This window comes from Oryx dammah, unplaced genomic scaffold (genome assembly GCF_014754425.2).
Source record: "Oryx dammah isolate SB20612 unplaced genomic scaffold, SCBI_Odam_1.1 HiC_scaffold_23, whole genome shotgun sequence".
Classification (NCBI taxonomy): domain Eukaryota; kingdom Metazoa; phylum Chordata; class Mammalia; order Artiodactyla; family Bovidae; genus Oryx; species Oryx dammah.
This window is the reverse complement of record NW_024070207.1, coordinates 53,750,962-53,773,997: the sequence shown is the minus strand read 5'-3', so window position 1 is coordinate 53,773,997 and position 23,036 is coordinate 53,750,962. Positions and strand designations below refer to the sequence as shown.

General features: G+C 42.6%; 1 protein-coding gene across 2 annotated transcripts in view; it reads right to left on the bottom strand.

The window, feature by feature from the left end:
* MTM1 (myotubularin 1) overlaps positions 1–23,036 on the bottom strand; it is a 90,239-nt gene that overhangs the window by 53,041 nt on the left and 14,162 nt on the right. For both annotated transcript variants that reach the window (XM_040265426.1, XM_040265425.1), the window contains exons 2-4: positions 13,796–13,868; positions 11,988–12,060; positions 10,133–10,227 (exon numbers count right to left, since the gene is read on the bottom strand). In XM_040265426.1, the coding sequence (XP_040121360.1) occupies positions 10,133–10,227; positions 11,988–12,060; positions 13,796–13,858 (231 nt within the window). In that variant the 5' untranslated portion in view covers positions 13,859–13,868. The remainder of the gene's footprint in view (positions 1–10,132; positions 10,228–11,987; positions 12,061–13,795; positions 13,869–23,036) is intronic.

The window sequence follows — 23,036 nt, the reverse complement described above, 5'->3', positions numbered from 1 at the left end:
TCTTGAGAGGTCGTATTTCAAAATAAAGTTTAAAAAGTATGACAGTATGGCTATCGTAGCACTGTTTGTAATAGCCAGGACATGGAAGCAACCTAGATGTCCATCAGCAGATGAATGTATAAGAAAGCTGCAGTACATATACACAACGGAGTATTACTCAGCCATTAAGAAGAATACATTTGAATCAGTTCTAATGAGGTGGATGAACCTGGAGCCTATTATACACAGTGAAGTAAGCCAGATAGAAAAACACCAATATAGTATACTAACACATATATATAGAATTTAGAAAGATGGTAACGGTAACCCTGTATGAGAGATGTATAGAACAGTCTTTTGGACTCTGTGGAGAGGGCGAGGGTGGGATGATTTGGGAGAATGGCATTGAAAAATGTGTATTATCATATATGAAACGAATCGCCAGTCCAGGTTCAATGCAGGATACAGGATGCTCGGGGCTGGTGCACTGGGATGACCCAGAGGGATGGTACGGGGAGGGAAGTGGGAGGGGGGTTCAGGATGGGGAACACGTGTACACCCATGGTGGATTCATGTTGATATATGGCAAAACCAATACAATATTGAAAAGTAATTAGCTTCCAATTAAAATAAATAAATTTTTTTTTAAAAAAAGTGTGACGGTATGGCTAGCATGGTGTAGAAAAAAGAGCACAAACTCGAAAGTTGGACAAAAAGAAGTGTCAAATTTGAGTTTTAACGTTTATTAGCTGGATGACTCTGGCAAGTTACTGTATCTCTCAGCTACATTTACCTGTAAAATAGATGTGATTAGAGATAATGGACTTAAAAGTACCTGGCATGGTGCCTGGCACATGGTAGCTAGATAACAAAGGAAGTTATTATTATTATTATTATAAAGAATATCCTAGTATATGAAAGACATAACTGTGCTCTGCAAAAACAGTGAATCCGTGCTCCAGCAAGCAGCTACAGGGCTTTGTTACAGGGCTTTCCTCTTGGAAAGGAGGCATTTTTTTAGCTGGCACCATGGGGTGAGACCCCTCACTCCATAACTGAATTCTAAATGCTTACAGAAAAAAGACACTTCTCAGTAACCATGTACATATGTAACTGCATATGATAATGTTTTTTCTTCTCAATATCATGTAGTTTAACTATCAAGCACTGTTACTACACTTAGATTATATTGAAATTTATGAGTTATGCAATTTATACAGTCTATTCCACTGCACTCCTAAATATCAAACTTGTACCTAAAAAAAAACACAGAGACACTAAATAAAAGTCTGATATTCTAATATCAAGATGGAAGCAAGAAAGCAAATTTTAAAAACAGAAGGATTAGAAGTGAGTGAGACCATACTGTTCTTTGCCACTGTATCAAGAAAATTCTACACTTCTGATTACCTTGACCCAACACAAAGCAGAAAATTGGACACCGAGGAGAACCAGCCAGCTCCTGACCAAAGACACCCACAGTCTAATGAGGCTACCTACCATGGTCTCCCCAAATGACAGGTTCAAGATCAAATAACTCAGCAGGCCCAACTGGAAGATCTAGGAATAGGAAAATCAGCTTAAGTCTCTAGAAACCTGAGTCACTACTATCTGAATATCATTAAATATTTAATGATTCTCAAAGGTCCATTCGAACGCTAAATTCTATGCCTCTGTACCTGTAAGTATCTAAACTAATTGAGAAGTACACGTAACAAACAGTCTAAAAGATGCAATTCTCTGCCTTCTCTCTCAAGTGCATACTGACTGTCAGAAGCTGTACTGGATGCTTGGGACCACGGAGAGAAATAAGATATACACGTCATCCTCACAAAGCTCAGGGCCCAGTCTGGGAAATGAGACACATGCACCCAAACAGCCAAAATGCCCGGTTGTAAGTGCCAACAAACCTAGACAGTATTAAAAAGCAGAGACATTACTTTGCCTACAAAGGTCCATCTAATCAAGGCTATGATTTTTCCAGTGGTCATGTATGGATGTGACAGTTGGACCATAAAGAAAGCTGAGCACTGAAGAACTGATGCTTTTGAGCTGTGGTGTTAGAGAAGACTCTTGAGAGTCCCTTGGACCACAAGGAGATCAAACCAGTCAATCCTCAAGGAAATCAGTCCTGAATATTCATTAGAAGGATTGATGCTAAAGCTGAAACTCCAATACTTTGGCCACCTGATGCAAAGAACTGACTTGTTGGAAAAAACCCTGATACTGGGAAAGAATGAAGCTAGGAGAAGGGTACGACAGAGGATGAGATGGTTGGATGGCATCACTGACTCAATGGACATGAGTTTAAACAAACTCCAAGAAATAGTGAAGGACAGGGGAGGCTGGCGTGCTGCAGTCCATGGGGTCACAAAGAGTTGGACGTGACTGAGCAACTGAACGGAAACGAAGTGCCAAGAGGCATTTTAAAAATCCAGATGAAGTGGGATGAGAGGTCCAAGATGGCAGGATGACTTCTTCCTGATTGGGTCACAGCAAGGTCCTGCTGTGATGGCAAAGTTATAGACAATCCTTAAAGGGTGGAATAAAAGCAGGTGAAGGTTGGCCTTCCAAAAACAGGTCATGGTGACAGTGGCTATGCATGTGGGAAAGCATGGGAACTTTGTTTACAAAAAAAACAAAAACAAGTGGGCTGGGTTTAAGATCAGGTAGCAGGGGAATCCCCTGTGGAGTATCCCAGAGCTTGGATCAGGGTGACTGGGATCCAGGAAATGTGTCTTGGGAAGCAGCCTGCAATGGCAGAATGTTGCTGCATGCAGATGCACCCAGCAGCCCTGAACGCCCCGCACAAGCCACGGGAGGGGATGCCCGTGCTCTGCAATCTTGGAAGCTAATGCTGCCAATGCTGCCACATGCTAATGCTGGGCAAGTGACATGATCGCCATGAGGATCTGAGAGCAAAGAGCAACCGAGCTGGAAAGCAAGAGGAAGAGACGAATCAGAGGGACAAATCACAGAGCAGGCCCACATGTCTGGGACAATGGTGGTCCCACCAAGAGATGTGAAGGGCACGGGGGTTGGGCTGAGAGAAAGATTAACACTGTCAATTTTAGCACACAGGGAGGTTGACTGATAATCAAGTACAGATATCCAGGAGGCAGCCGGAAATGCAGAAGTGGAAAATCCCAAGGGCCCCTCGAACTCCAAATGCCCAGAATTAAAGCACACGATGTTTCTCTCTCCAAACTACACCTTCCTCTGTCAATGGCTGGCACTCCATCCACCCTGTGACAAAAGCTGGAAACCTACCGGTCACCCTTCACATTCCCTTCTCCATTAGCTTAATCCAATCTCCAGGTTGACTTCTTCAATCCTTCTTGTGTCTGTCACACAGCAGACTCTCAAGTAGTGAATAAAGAATGAAAGATCGGGTCTGGCACTATCGAGTTGGAAAGCAACTGACAAGTGAGAAAGAAGACGATAAGGACAGAAATACAGTTAGGGGGTAGGAAGGAGAAATGAACTGCAATAAACGCAAAAGGCAGGAGCAAGAGAAGAGTCAAGGACGCATGCAGAAAAGGACAAAGAAGGTGGAATTAACCAACACACTACCAACTTTTCACTGCAGAGAAGGTGAAGAGCAAAGAGTCCACCAGGGTCTGCAGATCTGAGCAAGAAAAGAGGAGCTTCAACATGAAGCACGGGCCAGACCAAGAAGTGAAGGAGTTCCTAATCTTGAAGCAGCAGCAGCATGTAGGGACTCATTCTTTAAAAATCCCAGCAAGGAAGGGGCAGAAAGAGGATAGTAGTATTGGGGTGGCAGGGAGGCAAGTTGTTTTAAAACAGAGACTTGAGCAGGTCTGCAGGTCGGGGAGCCAGTGAAAACCACGTGCATAAGACACCGAACTGTGGGGCACCACAGCACCAGAGAGACTAGAAGGAGCAAGGCTCACTTTGTAAAACAAGACCTCCTATTCCTTCCTTGGAGATGGGGAGGAGGTGCAAAGGACAGGTGAAAGCTGATGATAGACGATAAGGGAGATTTACGGGAGCTAGGGAAGACAACTTTTAACTTGCAACAGAGCACGAGATGAGGTCAGCAAAGGAGCTTGGAGGGGTCCATCACTGAGGTGATGTGGGATGTGATACACTGATCTGAGATGGAGAGAACTGCCAAAGCAGCCACGAGCCCCTTCTAGGGTATGAAACTGCAAACTCATAGTGGAGTTCATTCCTTAAATCCACTGAGTGACCTGCAACAGGATGATGCAGTAGGACACAGCCTCTCCAGCTTGAGGACTAACAGATTGAGAATGGATGGCAACAAGGGGCAGGAGGATTTGGGGTATCAGCAGGGATTGTTTTAACCTGAAAACCTCATTCCTTTTGCAGCAGCAAAATAAAGAGACGATTTAAGACAAAAATTTAAAAGAAAAACTATAGTTCAGATCCTGCATTCCCATTGACGTTCCTACTTACAAACACACTAGGATGTTTTATTATTACAGTTTTCTTAGCATTATTTCATCTCCTTTAAAATGAAAAAAGGTGTAAAATCCATTAGACAGAAGGAACGAAAAAAGGACAATCTTGAAAAGTTTCCAACTTTTTTTTTTTAAAGAAAAATACTACAGGAACCCTTTTGTCCATGCTTGTAATGAAGTGGCTATGCCTTCTCTCTGCAAGGGAATACACGCCTGGCTTTGAAATGTGCACAATGGGAGGTAAACTTTGCCTCCCTTCTGGGTGGCGCCCAACACTTACAGCTCCAATTATAGAGACTGTGGAACCTACTTGCTGCCACTCTTGCAAGATACCCAGCTCCTCGGTGGCACAATACCTCACACCTGGCCAATGCACATTTCAGAACCAGATATTTGAGAAGCTGAGTCTGATGGACATGAGCGCTGCCCATCCACCTTGATCCCCCCAAGTCCTGTGTGCATACTGGTAAACCATCAAAAAGCAAAGTCAACAGACTCCGTCTTGGTAGTCTCTCCCAGAAGTACTTTTACCCAGTAAAAGTTAACATGTGTTCTGTCCTTAAAGAGGGTCTTGGACGGTATTCATGAATCTGTAGCGAATACTCTGCCAAAACAATAAAATCACTGTGGTCCTATCTTTTAGAGGAAACCCTAACAAAAATGTCTCCTTGAATTTAATCCAGGAGAGTTTTGGCCCAGCCAGGCGCCTAGGGTCTCTATCAGGTGGTGAGAAATGAGAAGCTGGGGGCGGAAGAAAGGTCAGCGCTAGAAAACCAGGGCGTGAGGGAAGGGGCCGGGCAGCTGCCGTCAGATGGGCTGAGTGTGAGAGCCAAGGCTCACCAGGCGGCGAGGAGCTTCACTGACAATGTTATCTGGGGAGAACTGAGTGCAGCCAGGGAGTGGAGGAAGCCTCTCAGAGAATGAATAGAGAGAAGGGTGCCAAGGCCAGGGGCTGGTGGAAGGAGGACCAAGTGAGAGGCCAACGATGGTCCCGTGTCCAAGGCCTGTGTTCTCCCCGGGGCTGCCGGTGACCTCCCCCAAACCTCCCCAGAGCCCCTGTTCCTTTTTTATCTCACTGAACCTTGCAACGTTTCACTCTGTGATCCACTCCCTTCCTTCTAGATATTTCTCTCTCCTCCCAAGCGCCCACTCCCTGTCTGAGCCAGTCCTCTGTTCTGACTGTGGCTTCTGCTCTTGCCCACCCCACCCCCACAGATGCGGTCCCTGCCCTCAGGCTCCCTCCACAGCTGCATATCCGCTGGTCTCATGGCCCCCCCAGGAAATCCTGTATGTGCACCCGCTACTACTGTGACACCCGTATGCCTGGACTTCCGCGGCTTCAGACTCCTGTTCTCAAGGCTCCTGAGCCACTTATTTACAGCTTGTACTCGCACAGCTGTCAGTCTGCATACGCACACATGTCTCCCACAGCCGAGGCTTCAAGCCCCTCCTTCTCCTCTGATGTCTATTTCCATGGATGGGAGCAGCTCCGACCACTCAAGCCCAAGACCACAAGGATCATCCTTAATTCTACTCTTCTCTTTGGCTCCCAGCTCCAAATGCTACCCAGATCCTCCTGCCTTGCTCACAGTGGTTCCCTCCTTTCTACTACAACCCAGACTCGATTAGGATAAGCTCGCCTAGAAAACAAAGATAACTTCCTGGATGGTCTCTCTGCCTCCAGTCTTCCCTCCCCTAATCTGTCACACACGCTGAGACCTGACTTCCCTTCCTGAAACACACATGGGCTGTGTTGTTCCCCACGTGACACAGACACTGGTGATTTACGAGCCGCTCAAGGCTGGCAATGCTTCCAGTTTCATCTCTCCCCTCCCCATCCATGCTCCCGCTCTAGCACAGCCCTCAGCCACTGTCACCAGACACCGGGCTCCTCCATAGCACTGTACATGCACCCTGTGGAGGCTCCTCTCTTTCTCCCTCCTGTTCAGGTAATGGTCTCCATTCACCAAGACTTGGTTCCCACATCACCTCCTCTAGAAGGCATTCCATGACTCAGCACACAGTTACCCTGCTTCTGTCCTGTAATCTAACAGCATGATGCACCCATTGTGGGCTCTGCCACCTGACACCACACCTGCTCATCTCTGTGTTATGCACCCAGCACCATGGCAGATTCACCCTGGTGCTGTCTCTGGAATGAGGATACAGCCGCCTGAATGAACATAGGGTTAATCTGTTTTGTTCATGAACCTGAGCACCTGAGCTGAAGTATTCCTGGGAGGGAAACTGGAAGTGGTGCTGCTCCAGGAGTCCGCAGATGACAAGAGTATTACCGGCCTAACCAGCCCTACTGGAGTCACGAGATCGAAGCCAAGCCCAACCTCGAGCACCCTCAAGGTCAAAAGGAGGCAACGGGATTTCTCAACTCAAAAGCAATGGTGGTGTTCAGGATGCCATGACTGAGTGCCGTCCACGCTGCCTGCTGCCTCCCCATTACTTAGAGCACAATGCTATTGAGTACCTCCTGTCTACATGGAGGACCAGGAGGACTCCCCATTACTGATGGCCACAGAGACACTGGCACATAGATACAGCTGAAATCCTTCACTGCCACACGCCATGCTCTGTCCTAGGTCTCAAGAGCACAGCAGTGAAAAGACACAAGGCATCCCTGGCCTCAGATTGACCGGAATGAGGCTAAGCAGTAAAATATATAAAGTAGGAGACAGTGAAGAAACGAATAAACATGAAAGGGGGAGAGGAGGAGGGGGAGGGATGTTAGACGTTCAGAGTGGGCAGGGGAGGTACCCAGTAGTAAGTCTTAACATGGGAACAGGCACACAGAGAGGGAGTGAGGGCTATGATGGAAGCTGGTAAAGGCTCTAGGGAGGACATGATTTTTCAGTGGGTTCTGAGGGACAAGAGGGCATCCAGGCACAGCAAGAACAGCCCAGAAGGGCCTCACAGGCAGGGAAGAGACGATGGCACAGGGAGAAGCCCTATGAGTTGAGGGAAGAGAACTCAGAAGGATTTTTCTTTCCCATGAAGGAGAGTGGATTTTATTCTGTAGGCAACAGAGATCCAACAAGAATTTCCAGTAAGCCAGTCAGAGTAGAGTAGGGAGACCCCAGAGGAGGCCCAGGGGAAGAAGGCCGAGTGGCAGCCCAAAGACCACTGTGTCCACCAGCCCAGGACATCACCTGATGAAACAAGACACCTGACTCCCGAGTCTGGCCATGCTCCCACTGCAGTGTTTACATACCTGAACCACACAGGTGTCCGCTTCCAAAGGCCAAGGACATGACGGCTCTTTGTCAAATATACACGAAACATTCACATTTTGCAGCAGAATCCACAATTAATGTTCGTATTTAGGACTTTAAGAGACACTATGATGACTATGTTTTGAGGCCTCTGCATAATCCCCCAAATGGATTGCTTTATACTATGTTTTCTGCCATTAGCTGCTTGCTTTTATACTTGGGCTAAATGCTGTGGCCAATTGGTCAAAATGTTTATGTAAAACTTGGTGGAAGAAGAAAAAGATAAGCAGTTGGTGTCAAGTGGGTCTTTTCTTCACCCACGGCGTGCTAATCCCTGGCCTCTGGAGTGCCATATAATGACAAAATAAATAATGCCAGCTAAGAGCTCATCCAATTACAAAAGTAATGCCTGCTCCCTCCAAGTGGGAGGAGGGAAACAAGCATGTCCAAATATCCCAAGTATTAACACTCTTGGTGCATTTCTTTCTGCTCTCTTTTTGACATAGTTTTTGTTTGTTTTCCACAGTTGAGATCACAGAACAGACACAATCCTGTCACAGCACTGCAGTTTAAATAATTTCCCCAGTTCATCAACAGTGACATTACGAAATGGAATCAGGCCTGTGTGGCTGGTCAACAACCTGCTCAAATTTCATTTTTGATGATTATTGCATACATTAAATTAGCATAAAATCTCTCAGTGTGTCCCAGTTTGACACTTGGGAGCTATACAGAATGAGTCTCACTTTGGTTAGCCATATTATATTGTGTAGTATAATACAGTATTGTACTGTATTGTACTGTATTATAGTTAGTTCAGCCTATATGTCTATTAACTTTTTTATCCATCCCACCTGATTACTGGCTCAGATAAGCTTGAGCCCCTGTAAAGACAGACCTCTTCCGTCCTTCACTGATACTACTGGTTTTTATGAACTAAATGTTACCTACACTAAATTTTACATTAGTAGTTTGACTCCAATATCTTAGATTAAAACTACTTCAAACCCCTTCCCCTTCCCTTTAACCACCTTCTGAGTCAAAGGCTTGATGCCAGTTACAGAGTCTATAGCTCCACCGAAGTGTACTGCCACCATGTTTCTTTGTCAGGGTCAGGCATATGCTTTGATTCAATCAAGACAATGTGTCAGTAGTACTCCCAATGGGTTTCTTTCTTTCCTGGTACTTAATTACCCATTCAAATGATTAATTCTATAATACAACTGCTGCCAAGGGTTGAGGGCATCCCTGGTGGCTCAGAGGGCAAAGAATGTGCCTGCAATGCGGGAGACCTGGGTTCAGTCCCTGGGTCAGGAAGATCCCTTGGAGAAGGGAACGGCTACCCACATTCAGCTTACTGCTCTGTTACGTTTCAGAATCTTTCACATTCTGGAAAACTAGAACATGTGCTCAGCTCCACTCTTACTTAGAGGTCTGAATAGATTCACAAAAATAAAAGACCAAATCTCAGGACCATGTGGACCTAGAAACACGACAGAAGTGGGCTCCCACAGCAAAGGCAATAAGAGTAATAAACAGCATTTTTCAGAATCTGGACACAAAAATGAAAATAATATTTTTAAAAATCAAAAGATGCAAACGAATCCAGATTAGAACTGTTCAAAAGAAGCTGTGGGGTAAAAGCAGTAAAACAAAAGCTAGATTCCCCCCCAACAGTCTCAATATCTCCTGTTTATAAGCTGATGTTCGGCTCCTCTTTCATGTGCCCCAGACCTATTCATCCTTGGCTTGGTCCACCTCATCAAAATACAGCTGCCCTTCGGGCTGGCCTGGGTGACGGGGACCCACCACATCCACCATAGGCCCTTCTGGGACAGCCGTAGCAGCTGTGCAGTCACTCTTTCCCTTCTGGAGCATCTCATGTCCAATTCATTGTTCCATCAGTGGACCATTCCTTGAAATGCCATGCAATAAAAGGGAGAGTGGTACTCAGCCACACCACAGACACCCTAATTCTAAACTAGTACCTAGTGTTCTGTAATTGAACACTTGGAAAGTTCTAGACCAGTGGGCCTACACAAGGGACTCACATCAGCATCCTTGTCTGTGATGTTTTAAAAAGAAATGCGCACTGTGCTTAGACCACAGACCTGGACATTTGGATGCAGTATCTCACAGCATCTGTAATGGCTGCTAAGTGCCACAAGTGGTTCTCAATGGTGCTTCTGGTAAAGAACCACTGTTCTCCACCTAAGGAATCTCTCCAAACGAGCAAACAGGTACAGTTACGAAATCCCCCTCCCCATATTATGAAGGACAAAACTTATTTTAATTCACTCTATTCCTACATTTACAGGTGTTAGTGTTACATGAGCTTTGCATAAGCCAAAAATTAAGAGTTGAGAAGCAAATATATCCCCCATGTTAATCTGATCCACAGTCAATCTTGCAAGGTAGAAGAGAAACAGTTTAGCATTATCTTTAACAGTTAGGGTCATCTTTATGGTCTTAGATTTTACTTACCGTTTCCAAACTTCTTAAATAAAGACGATAATTTGTGATGTAAACTCTTCCCTTAATGGGGCCATTGAAAGGACATATGTAAATAACTTCTTTGTCTATTAAGATAAAAAAAGTACCCTAAAATAATGGAAATATATACCAAGATACACAACAAATGGCACTACTTTAATATAAACTATTTGGCTAAGAATAACTACAATTTAAAAAAATCACTGAAAATGTCTAAAGCAAGCACTGGCAATGTTTCTACATTACCATGCTAGGTAGAATGGAGCTGAGAGAGAACGGTGGGGCGGGGCACATATCACCTGAGCTTACCCACCATGCTGCCACTACCTAAGGACAAGACCCTAACAGCTAGAGAGCAGAAGTGAATAAGGGTACTGGTGCTGCTACCTCTGGTGGTTGTCAAGGTAACTCATGAACTGCAGGCTTCAACCAGAGGATGGCAATTCACACAGGACAGTCTCACAGACTCTCCCCCAGATTGGGTTTGAGGTTTGCCAACCTCTAATCACACAAAACATTGTGATGTTTTTAATAAGTCAGCAGCAGAAATGTTGCTATACTCTATTCTTTTCTCTTTTAATAGTCCAGAGAAGAGTGGAGCTAGATTCATGTCACACATTTAAGTGATATGAAACAGATGGCCAAGAAATTAGTATATCTTTGGTAGAATCAAACATAAGGAGAAACTAAATCAGGAGAATTATTATAATAAAATGTATCTTTGTCTTATTTTTCAAGGATGTCTTTGAATGTGTTAACAGCATTTGTTTGTTTATTTACAATAATTTTTGAAACCCCTTTCTCCTCAGGTGCTAAATGAAAAATATCCAGTAAGTCTACTTCACGCTAATTCAATCAGTTACTACCTCTGTGAAGGTTTTAACACTGATACAGAACTAAAACTTCATATGTGAAGATGATCAAAAGTAAGATATTCTCTTTGTTCTTATCCACAAATTAGGATGGAAACATGCCACCCATTTCCTTTTCTAGACTAGGACCATGTGTGCAAGCCTGTGGACATGGAGTAGTTCCTCGTTGTGCATGGCTAACTCATTCATACAGGTATTATATCTATAACCTTAATCTGATTAGCACCATGGTCTCAGTCATTTAAGCTAAACAACCCAGATTTTAGTAAATAAACCAAAAGGTTCTCTGAAGCAGTGGTAACTGTATCATCACCAAATGGGAATCTGAAATGGGGATGTCAACTCTAATAAAAAAAAATGTTAATGCTCACAATCTTAGCACTTTGCTTAGAAGCTGTCAGGTGCTTCTGGATTAAGCCAGAATGACCTAGTCTTTCCAAAGTAGATACCTTCCTCTTAATATGAACTTATAATGAATAAAGTAAAACAAAAATCAGAATGTTACATCAACATTTCTAATTTTAGCTATCTGGCAAATAAAAGATATTTTTAACCAATATGTCTCCTTATATTTCAAAGAAGAGAGTACTTGGACTTTAAGCCTCGAAGTTGATCGTTTTTAAGGATACACGATAGGCTGGAAAATCTTAATACCAGTTTGTTCTTATAACCTTAAACCATAAGAGCTTATAGCTCCAGTGAGAGACTTGAAAGATATAATCCACATTTTTTTTCCCAAAATAATTCTGACCTGGTACAGAGGAAAAAAAATATCACTGTCATGGAGAGCACGAAGCTCAAGAGAACTCTTTGACCAAGAAACAAACGCAGAGAGTTCTCACTATATTAACACTTTTAAACAAAGCTAGCCTATTTGTCTAAATGTGACTTCGAAAGAGTCAGAGGGATTGAAGCCACCTGGCCCTCCTAGAACTCTCATGAATCTATGAACATCCTAACCTCACAGGCCTTACCAGTAATGCGAATCTCTCCTGGCAGTCGAGGAAGAGTTTCTCCCACGTCCCGATTAACTCCATCCCTAGAAGTCTGGAAACAAAACGGTGTCATCAGAAAGAAGGACATGACATTTGCACAGGATGTTAAGCAACTAACCAGAAATATTGTTTGCAAATAAAAAAAGTTAGAGACATAGTGATCATTATAGAAAATTGGCACAGAAAATCAAAACAACTAAAATATACAACTTAGCATTCAACATTCATTAGCTGTGTTAACTTTTAGTCTGTAAAAACATTAGCACACTTTTAGTGATATTAATTAAACACCCCTTCCAAGTGCTTTACAGTTAACAGTGTTCAGGAAAGTGATAAAGTAAATATTAAGTGTATTCTATGTTGTTGTTTAGTCACTAAGTTGTGTCTGACTTTTTGAGACCCCATGGACTGCAGCACACCAGGCTTCCCTGTCCTTCACTATCTCCCACTAAGAGACAGAATTCACTGAGTATATTCTATAGATCACATATATTGTGGCAGCTTTTCTTCCATATTATTTAGTCCTATTTTGTTGAGAGAAGGAATGAAAACTTCATTTCAATGGGGCCTTAGCTAAGCAACAGTAATTACAGCATCTTCTCACATGTCAGAAAATAACAGTTACTACACACTGGGTTTCCTATTTCACTAACATCTTTTCTCATGTAAGTAACTAGATAAGAGGACGAGGAGGCCTGTCATTGAACTTTTGAGCCAACCAGAGCCTTGGAAGCCATCTACACACAAATTCTTCATGTGACTCTACTATATGTCTAGGCCTTCTGCCTTTAGAGGTGTCCTCATTCAATAACTGCAGCCACTCTGCCAACCAGGCAGTATAAACCACTAAAGCCAAGGTGAGTTCTGCGAGGCTAATTTACCCTGTGACTTGGATGCCTGGGAAAGGAGTCTTTCAATCTATTCAGCTGCCCCAGCGGGTAAGTGCAAATGACGTGCTGCCTGTGTCCACTCTAGGACGTGCCAGACACATCACTAACATCTGTTTGGGAAAAGGGTTTTTTAAACTGCTATTTTTCATTCATTTTTTTTAAAGCTGTTTCCCAAAGTCACGCTGCAATCATTTCATGTGTGAAGCTAGTGATCCTTGCCTCAAAGGAGTTTTGTGAATATTAAGTGAAAGAAACTGCACAAGCACACTTCTGAGAATTATCAGGGGTTATGCAAATGTAAAGTAGTATGAAACAGGGGAAGTTCGGCTTGTGAATTTAGGTGAGGGATAAGCTGTCAAAGAGGGGGGCTTTGTTGGATTTTTAGTGGTTTTATCCCTTTTTGTTCAGGTACAAAATAAAAATTCCTAGCTAATTTTCAATATGCTTTAGTGCCTGCAAGTTGAGCATTTTATACCTAGGAGGGCAAGGCAGACTGTTCTTAGGCAGGAATGCCTCCTTCAATATCGAGGAAGGTGTTAATATCCTGCTTGGTGGGCCCTGGTCTTCCGAACTCATCTTCAGAAAGCTTTCAGGGGCAAGAGATTCCCTAGTATCTTAAATGTAATGTCTGGCAGTGGTTCACAAGTCAGAGGTTCTCAAAAATGAAGTTATATAAAAGGATTTACAAACAAAGCTCACTGAACACACCTAAGGTAGTCTGTCTTTTGTGGAACAAGATGGGTTAACAAATAAAACTATGTGTATCAAAGAATTTGCATTATGTGAATGAATAATGAAATGAATAATTCAAGAAACCCAGAATGAGCAGCTAATATTCAAATATGAAAAGAGAAATGCAGAGAAAGAGGTATAAATAAATCTGAACACTCAACTTACCCTCTTAATAGACTCATTCTCCAAGGAGTGTGAATTATATTTGGAAGTTGGTGCTGAGGCCATCCTGGAAACTCTACCAAGAAAGACAATGAATTCAAGAAATCAACAAAATTGTATGCAATTTCAAACATACTACAATTGAGTACAAACAGGAGGACACTTGAAAGGCCCTGTTTCCCTCATAGGAATGAGACACATGAAGGACCAACCACAGCACAGCTCATGGGAAAGAGCTCCAATGAAGGTGCAGGGAACCGTGAAGAAACAGAGAAGGGGGAGTTCAGCAGAAGACACCACACATGTTTCTGTCATCAGAGAAAACTTAATGTTTATTAATTATGCTGCTGCTAAGTCGCTTCAGTCGTGTCTGACTCTGGGCGACCCCATAAACGGCAGCCCACCAGGCTCCCCCGTCCCTCGGATTCTCCAGGCAAGAACACTGGAGTGGGTTGCCATTTCCTTCTCCAACACACGAAAGTGAAAAGTGAAAGTGAAGTCTCTCAGTCGTGTCCGACTCTTAGTGACCCCATGGACTGCAGCCTTCCAGGCTCCTCTGTCCATGGGATTTTCCAGGCAAGAGTACTGGAGTGGGGTGCCATTGCCTTCTCTGATTAATTATGCAACAGGCTTCAAACATCCATACTTCTTAATTTGTAAAGACAATTAACAGACAGCCAAGCAGAGAGATAAAAAGGACAGACCATTGAACTTACACTTCCTTCCCCTTTCATAATTCTGTCTTCTCTCAATTAAGGCAAGTTAAAGTGGCATGGATTTGATGGAAATCAAGTTAGTAGGATTTGATTTAATCAGCATTTTCTAGGGAATGTATATATTTCATTTAAATAAAGCGTATTCATCCCAGTTCAGACATAAATGACTTCCCTAGTGGCTCAGATGGTAAAGCATGTGCCTACAATGCTGGAGACCCGGGTTCAATCCCTGGGTTGGGAAGATCCCCTGGAGAAGGAAATGGCAACCCACTCCTGTATTCTTGCCTGGGAAATCCCATGGACAGAGGAGCCTGGTGGGCTACAGTCCATGGGGTCACAAAGAGTCGGACACGACTGAGCAACTTCACTTTCTTTCCTTCTTTTAGACATAAACGAAACCATCATATGCAGAACACATACAATTACCTTGTTAACCCAAGGGTTACTTTTGAAGATGATAGCAACAACAGGAAACTAAGCAATGCTTTGGCTATTTTATTTATCAAAGTTAATGACAGAGAGATACATATGAAGTCACTGGTGGTTAAACCATACTCAATTTAGCAAGACAGTTGTGAATATTTATAGTTTTTTTGCTAGGCTCATTAAAAGACCAACTAACAAAATCTGGCATGGAGAACACTACTACCACTTGGCACAAAACTTGGAAATTTGATAGCTGTGTGCTTCTGGTCAGTGTCCTAAAGAAATGCCTGAGAAAGGTGACAAAAGATGCAGCTGAAGATACCCATCAGGGCAAAGATGCAGCGAGACAGCCAAGTGAGAACAATCTTTCAAGATTAGTGACTCTGGGCTTCCACCACCAGAGCTCAGCTTTCCAAGGGCAAGGGTGGGAGTCCATTTGGGTCATGGCTATCTCCTGGCACACAATGACATACATAGCTAATTGGTGAATGAGTGACTGATTATGTGCAAAATACATACTACTGTGAAACATCACTACACTGTGACCTTGTATACTGGTTCACCAAATCCCAGAACACTGGAACTAGAAAACTGTTGAGGCTGAAACATGAACAGTTGGGGAAAATAAAATATGTCTTTATACAAAGGAATCCTCAGCTTAAAAAACCTGATACTATTAAGAGGGAGCACAATATAAAATTAGAAATAAGTTTTTTAAAAAGATTAATGAATAACTCTAGAATGAATTAAGTTCAGACAAAATAGCCTTGAAAAACCACTCTAACCATAAATTCAAATCCAATCAAAATAACCCATTATTCTCTGAGACAGCAGAGTCGATGAGATGGACTGGATAGATAAAGTCAGATGTTTCTGCCCTGAAATTTTTCTATCAACTAAACAATATTACATATTTCAGGGATTTTTTAATTAAGATATAAAATTACTTTTAGTAATCATATGGTCTAACATTTTTATAAGTCAGCATTTTCAAACACATGTTAAATTATTACTGTCAAGTAAATATAAGACATTTCAAACGCTGGGCTATATAATCGACTCAGCCTTCACCAGTCTGTTTCTAAACCATAAAAGAAAGATAAATCTTCCTGTTTTCTTCAATCCTCATTAAAAAAAAAACAAACCCTCAATTTAAAATGAACTAAATATAACAGAGGAAAGTCTTCCTTTTTTCTTTATTTTTAACTACCTAATTGAGCTATAACTCATATACCATACAACACTCCCGTTTCAAGTGAACAACTTAATGGGATTGCACAACCACCACCACAATCAATTTTAGAACATTTTCACCACCGCCACCCAAAACCCCATACCCATTAATAGTCACTGTCACTCCCCATTCCCCTGGCCTCGATCACAAATTTGCTTTGTATCTCTACAGGTTTGCCCATTCTGGACATTTCATATAAACGGAATCAAATAATGTACTGTCTTTATGTCTAAAGCCTTCATATGTAGCATTATCCTAGAAACTGCTACTATTAAAAGCTGAACTGAGTGCAGAACTGAGAAATCCAAGGGTCTGAGTAACATGGGTTAGTTCCATGATGATATCTGCTTTCAGATCTCATCAGTGAACCTCTCTTTGTTGAAGGAACCGGTTCCAATGGACCTCTGAAATGTACACAAGCTGGAGCAGCGTGATGCTGGACAGCATGGGTATTGAGCTGACTCCGTTCAAATCCCAACTCTGCAATTCATATATTTGACCTTGAGCAGATTATTTCACTTTTCTGGGCTTTGGTTGCTATTACCTCTATCTTACTACAGCACAGTTGGGCAAAATGAAGCAATATACTGAAGGGCTTAGAACAGTGCCTGGTATATTTGTTAACAAATTATTAGCATCCTTTTAAATAATGAGAGGATAATAACTGAATACTGATGCCATAAGCGATTCTTCTACACATTAGTCTTGACCCCGGAAATACTAGGAAGAAAGCTCACTACTACAAGGATAGTGCCATGGCTGGTGGTGATCTAGCTGTAAAGCTTCTCTTCAAAAAGTACATGAAAATACTGTCTCATTAGGAGCCTGGGAAGCAGAGCAGTACTGTGGAAAATGTGCTAGACAGATGAGCACAGGCCCTGCGCTGGCTCTAACTTATCAAGCATGGAACTTATCAAGCATCCATATCTTTATCTATAAAATATCTGTTGCTCTAAATGGAGTTCAATAATAATTAAAAGCTACAGCAAAGTTTACAAAGGCCAGGTACCCTTTTGGTTATAGTGTATTTTGCCCCAAACCTCTAAAGATCAGCTTTAATCCTTTTTATTTTAAAAAACATTGAATCTGAGCTACCCTGGCTTTAAAGTGAAAATTGACACTTAATTCCCTATATATATGCTAATTTCAGGAATCTAACCAAAGGTAGATTTCTATCCTTTTTGATCCTGAAAAAAACTTCTGATGATTTAAGCCCAGTCCTCTCCCATTGGGCTTCCCTGGTAGCTCAACTAGTAAAGAATCCTCCTGCAATACAGGAGACCCCGGTTCAATTCCAAGGTCGAGAAGATCCCCTGAAGAAGGGATAGGCTACCCACTCCAGTATTCTTGGGCTTCCCTGGTGGCTCAGATGGTAAAGAATCTACCTGCAATGCAGGAGACTGGGTTTGATCTGTGGGTTGGGAAGATCTCCTGGAGGAGGTCATGGCAACCCACTCCCATAGTCTTGCCCGGAGAATGCCCATGGATAGAGGAGCCTAGTGGGCTAGACTCCATGAGGTCATAAGAGTCAAACACAGCTGAACAACTAAGCATCTCTCCCATTACAGAGAAGATGACAGCAAAGCCTAGAAGGGGTGCAACAAGGCTCTGGCGTGAGTCTGAGGCAGGACGAGCTCCAGACAGGTCTCCTAACATGGCAGTATCCTTTCCACCCACAGACAAGTGTGTCCAAGTGATTTCTATTTCTAAAGAAAGCAGGTTAATGAGACTGGTCCCAATCTCAGGAGAGAAGGAGTTTTTGACTAAAAAACACTTAAGAAAACTTATCTAGGCAAGCAATCTTTGGGACCCACCCCCAACCCCTTCAAATAAAGCTACATAAAGGTGGCATCATTTAAAAACCTTTGAAAGTCACAAAGTGAAAAAGTCACTCAGTTGTGTCCAACTCTTTGTGAACCCATGGACGGCAGTCCATGGAATTCTCTAAGCCAGGATACCAGAGTGGGTAGCCTTTCCCTCTCCAGGGGATCTTCCCAATCCAGAGATCGAACCACAGGTTTCCCGCATTGCAGGCAGGTTCTTTACCACCTGAGCCACAAGGGAAGCCCAAGAATACAAATACTGGAGTGGGTAGCCTATCCCTTCTCCAGCAGATCTTCCCAACCCAGGAATCGAACCAGAGTCTCCTGCATTGCAGGCAGATTCTTTACCAACTGACCTATCAAGGAAGCCTGAAAGTCACATGGCCTCAGTTGTGTCTCTTTAAATTTAAGACAACTAACCTCAATGGTCTCATGGTATCTCCCTCTGCCCCTCCCTCTGTGTCCCTTCACCTCTCTTCCCCCTGTCCCTCTGTCTCTCTGCTCTTTCCACACACACACACCCCCATCTCCTTTCCCTACCACTTACCCCCTTTCAGATAATCTGTTATTACTCTCCACCTCTTGCATACCAGAACACAAGCCCCCAGAAGAGAAGGATTATGGTCTGTTTTATTTAATGCTGCAGTTCCAACCCAAGTGGCTCAGAGGTAAAGAATCCGCCTGCAATGCAGGAGATGCAAGAGACGTGGGTTCGATCCCTGGGTTGGAAAGATACCCTGGAGAAGGAAATGGCAACCCATTCCAGTATTGGTGCCTGGAGAATCCCATGGATGGAGGAGCCTGGCAGGCCACAGTCCATAGGGTCACAAAGAGTCAGACACAACTGAGTGACTAAACAACAAAGCAGTTACAGTACCTGGTACAGTGCCTGGCAGCCAGTAGGTACTCAATAGGTATTCGTTACATGAATGAACGAACTGTTGTTTGCGTAATATTTCCTTTAAGTCAGAAATGTATGCAAGCTTAAAAAAGGGGTAGAGCCAACCCTCAGTTAACCAAGATGCTCGAGGCTCCATGGCTCTGCACATCAAAACGGCAGCACTGACTTCTCACACTCTGAAGCACCATAAAGAACTTACACCAAAAAGAACTAACATTCTGCACTACAGACTTTGTGTTGGAAGAGATATTGGGTTGGCCAAAAAGTTCGTTTGGGATTTTCATAAACTGGTGTCAAAAAACCTGAATGCACTTTTGGGCCAACCCAGTATTTCAAATTAAGATACAAAGACCTCTTCCCCCACGTCCTTCTTCCAGACTAAGAAACTGCTCCCCTCTCTGTTGCATATGAAAAATAGGATTTCACAAAACACCTGTGGCAGATGTAACTACAAACACTCTCAAATAAATGAGGGCCAGTTTTACCCTTACTGGAAACATCTCAAAGCAGTAGAATTGGAAAATAAATTTGACCTTCACCTCATTGGGTTTCTGTAAGCAAAATCTAAACTCCAAGGGGAGCTCAGTTGCCATGGTCACCAATTTGCCATCAATGGCCCTTGATTAGGGATTTTCCTGCACTCGCCATGTACAAACCGTGAGGAAAGGCACGCAGGCCACCATCTTTGGATCTTATTCGCTGTGCTTTCTTACTCTATATTGCTGTTTAAATAAAGTTAAAGGATGATCTCTCTCTGGAGGCTCCCTTGAAAGCTTTGGAAACCTACCTAGTCTGCAAACCAACTTCAAAAGGCTGCCAGAGAGCAAGAAGTCATGTGTGAGCAGCTACTGAGGCCAGAATTCCAGGTTTTTTGAAGAGAGCGTTCTTGACTTGGAAGTCCATTTTGAAAAAAAAAAAAACACTAAATACTTAGGGCAGAGCTGTTCAATACTCCTAGACCCAATGCTCCAATTTCTGTATAGCCCCTTTGGCTAGCCTGTAATGAAAGTCATGGATATTATCAACCCAGCCATAATTTTTTTTAAAAAGCCACAATTTTAAAAAATCATCAATATAATGTCTGACCTCCAGGATAAAGGAGAAATAAAATGACAGTGATAATAACTTAACTTTAAAATACAAATTACCCTAGAAACAAAAACACTGCTCCCTCGTTTCCAATTTGGCCTCTAGGGGGAGTTTCACCCCCAGTGAGAACCACTAGCAGACTTCTGTTCTGCACCTGAATGCAGGATAGGCTTTACAAGACTAAGTTATGCTGACTTTTGCATTAAAGTTGCTCTGACTGTAGGCCACCTCAGAGCAAGAAATGAAAAAGATGTGTTGAGATGCCCTCAAACAAACCACCCTGAACCAAAGACAATTGTTCACGCCCCAGCCATTTAGAGACCAGGTACAATCAATTCAACCTCTATACTTGTTCATCCCACATGAAGACAAACGATGATCTGCAAAAGTAGGAGTTTATTTCATCTTATACATTTTTTACAGATTTCTTTTGATATGGATCATTTTTAAGGTCTTTATTGAATTTTTTTTACAATATCATTTCTGTTGTTTTCATGTTATACTTTTTTGGCCATGAGGCATGTGAGATCTTAGCCCCCTGACCAGGGATAAAACCCACAGTCCCTGCACTGGGAGGTAAAGTCTTAACCACTGGACTGCTAGGGAAATCCCTTTATACATTTTTCTTGGAACAAGGGTTGCAAACTTTTTTCTGTGAAGGGCCAGAAACTATTTTAGGCTTTATGGCAGCCACAGGCAATACGGAAATACAGGTGTGTGGCTGTATTCCAGCATGATTTTATTTACAAAAATGGGCTGCCACTCTGTCTTCAACTATTAAAGTATTTCCAAATGAACTTTCTTCAGCCAAAGTAAATAATAATCATGCCCTTTTAAACATTAACCCCACCATTCACAGCTTATACCTTGCAAAAACATACTATGACCAGCTGCAAAATTTGTGTGACACAGTTGAAAAGAGGAAGGGATTCTGTGTTCAGACCAGTTTGGCTTTCAAATCCCAATTTTGTCACTCAATTAATAACAGTCATTCAATCTTGGACAGACTGCAGTTCTCTGTATGTGGGGTGATACTACCTACCTTCATGGAGTCGTGATAAGGAGTGTGTAAAATGCTGGAACAGTAGATGGCAAAGCAGAGGCACTCAAACACCAGGTCCCTTCCTCGTAGAAAGAGATGCTTTGAAGCCATTTCTCAAAGTGGTGCTAACACACTAGGCTGGATTTTCCATAAAATATATGCTATCTAACACTGCCTAACCATTCTGTACACACATTTGCTTTCTAAGATAATCCATCTAATCTTGACAAAGCTCTGGACAGCTTTAAATCAGGTTACTCTCAAAGCATGCCTACTTCCATTAAAAAAAAAAAACACTTGACTCCTAGCCCAGGGATCCCTACGTGGAGATCTTGCCTGTTTACCTTCTATTCGGACTCAAGGATACAGAAATACACTAGAGGTATCAGAGTAGGTCCAACTACAGTTATTCCAAAAGAGTACCCCCATCAATTGTAAGTGGCTTATTGTCCAAATAGACACCTGCAATACATGTGTTAGTGCCTCTCGGTTTGTTTCAGGACTCAAGGGGTATTGTTTTCATGACTCTTCTTTGGAAATTACAAAATGTTAAATCATATTTCATTTAGAAACTCACTCTTTGTGTCATTTTGATATTTACTATTCATTTTAAAGATCACAATACACTTACTTCCACTTCTTTAAATGTTTCAAAGACCTTTTGGCTAAAAAAATACACAATTCAGAATCAGTGAGAATGCATTTTGAATCATTTTTCCAGTGGTTAGTGATAGATCTGAGCTGATCCATTCAGCCTACTTCTTGGTCCCCTCATGACAAATGGCACATCTTCAAGACAGCTGACTGGCTCCAGTGGCATGTGTGGTGGCCAGGGAACAGAGTAACTTTAGAAACACTTCATAACTTGAAATTGGTATGCTGAAGCAACTATTAGGAAAGCCAGTTACCATCAGGTTAACTTTTTTTTAACATAAAAAGGCAACCTAGTAAAACACACATACATTTAAACAGATCATTAAATTCACCAATGGATTTTGTAACCACCAAATACCTGCCTGTAAACAAAGTTTTAAAATAGGAACAAGATCAAGTTCCCCATCCACCTGCCAATTCCCAAACTCGTGCAGGAACCCAGCTGATCCATCTGCTCCATGACAGAACTGTATTTGGTCAAACTATTTTCCCCTAGGAGAAACTATTCCCCAAAAGTATATTTTCAATTTATAATTGAAAAGGACCTTCTTACGCAAAAGTTAAAATGGTAATTGTTGAAGGTAAAAACCATATGAAGAGCCACAGCTATATCAGTGATGAAGGTGCCAGTTCAGAACACTGAACTTCCCACGGACCTTCCCAGACAGGGCATCACTGACAATGAATCCAACGGGAATTAGCACTAGAGGGGAAGGATCAGAAAGAAACTGAAGAGCAGATGTGCAATTTCTAGAAAAACAAAGAGAGGAGAGAAGGTTGGAGATGACAATCTGCCATTTGGCCCAATTCCTTTCAAGCATGTTCACTGGGAAGAGAAGCAAGAGCTGTGTTGGCACCGGGTCTTTAGGTACCCGCTTCATGACAGAGGACGGGTCTGCCCATGTACACACGTACACCCACAACACACACATGTTTCATTTCTCTGTATACTGCATAAATTCCTAACATTTCACTTCTTGTGCTGTACAGTATTTACCTATTTGATGACATTTTGCATCTCTCTGGTAGATCAGAGTTTTAAAATATGTGGAGAAGATGGATAATGGATGGAAATGGAGGCAATGCTACCATTTGAGATGAAATGAACTCCCAGGGTTGTCAACACTCTAATTCAAGCAGCAAGCGGGGAAAAGACAAAATAATGGATGGGTATCTGGGGCTGCTGAAACAAAGTACCACAAACTGGATGCTTAAAACAGAAATTTCTTCCTGCACGGTTCTGGAGGCTACAAGTCTGCAATCAGGACATTGGCAGGACCATGCCCCCCACCCAACCCAACCCCTGGAAGGCTCTAAGGCAGAGAGGAAACTTCTTTGTCCCCTCTAGCTTCTGCTGGT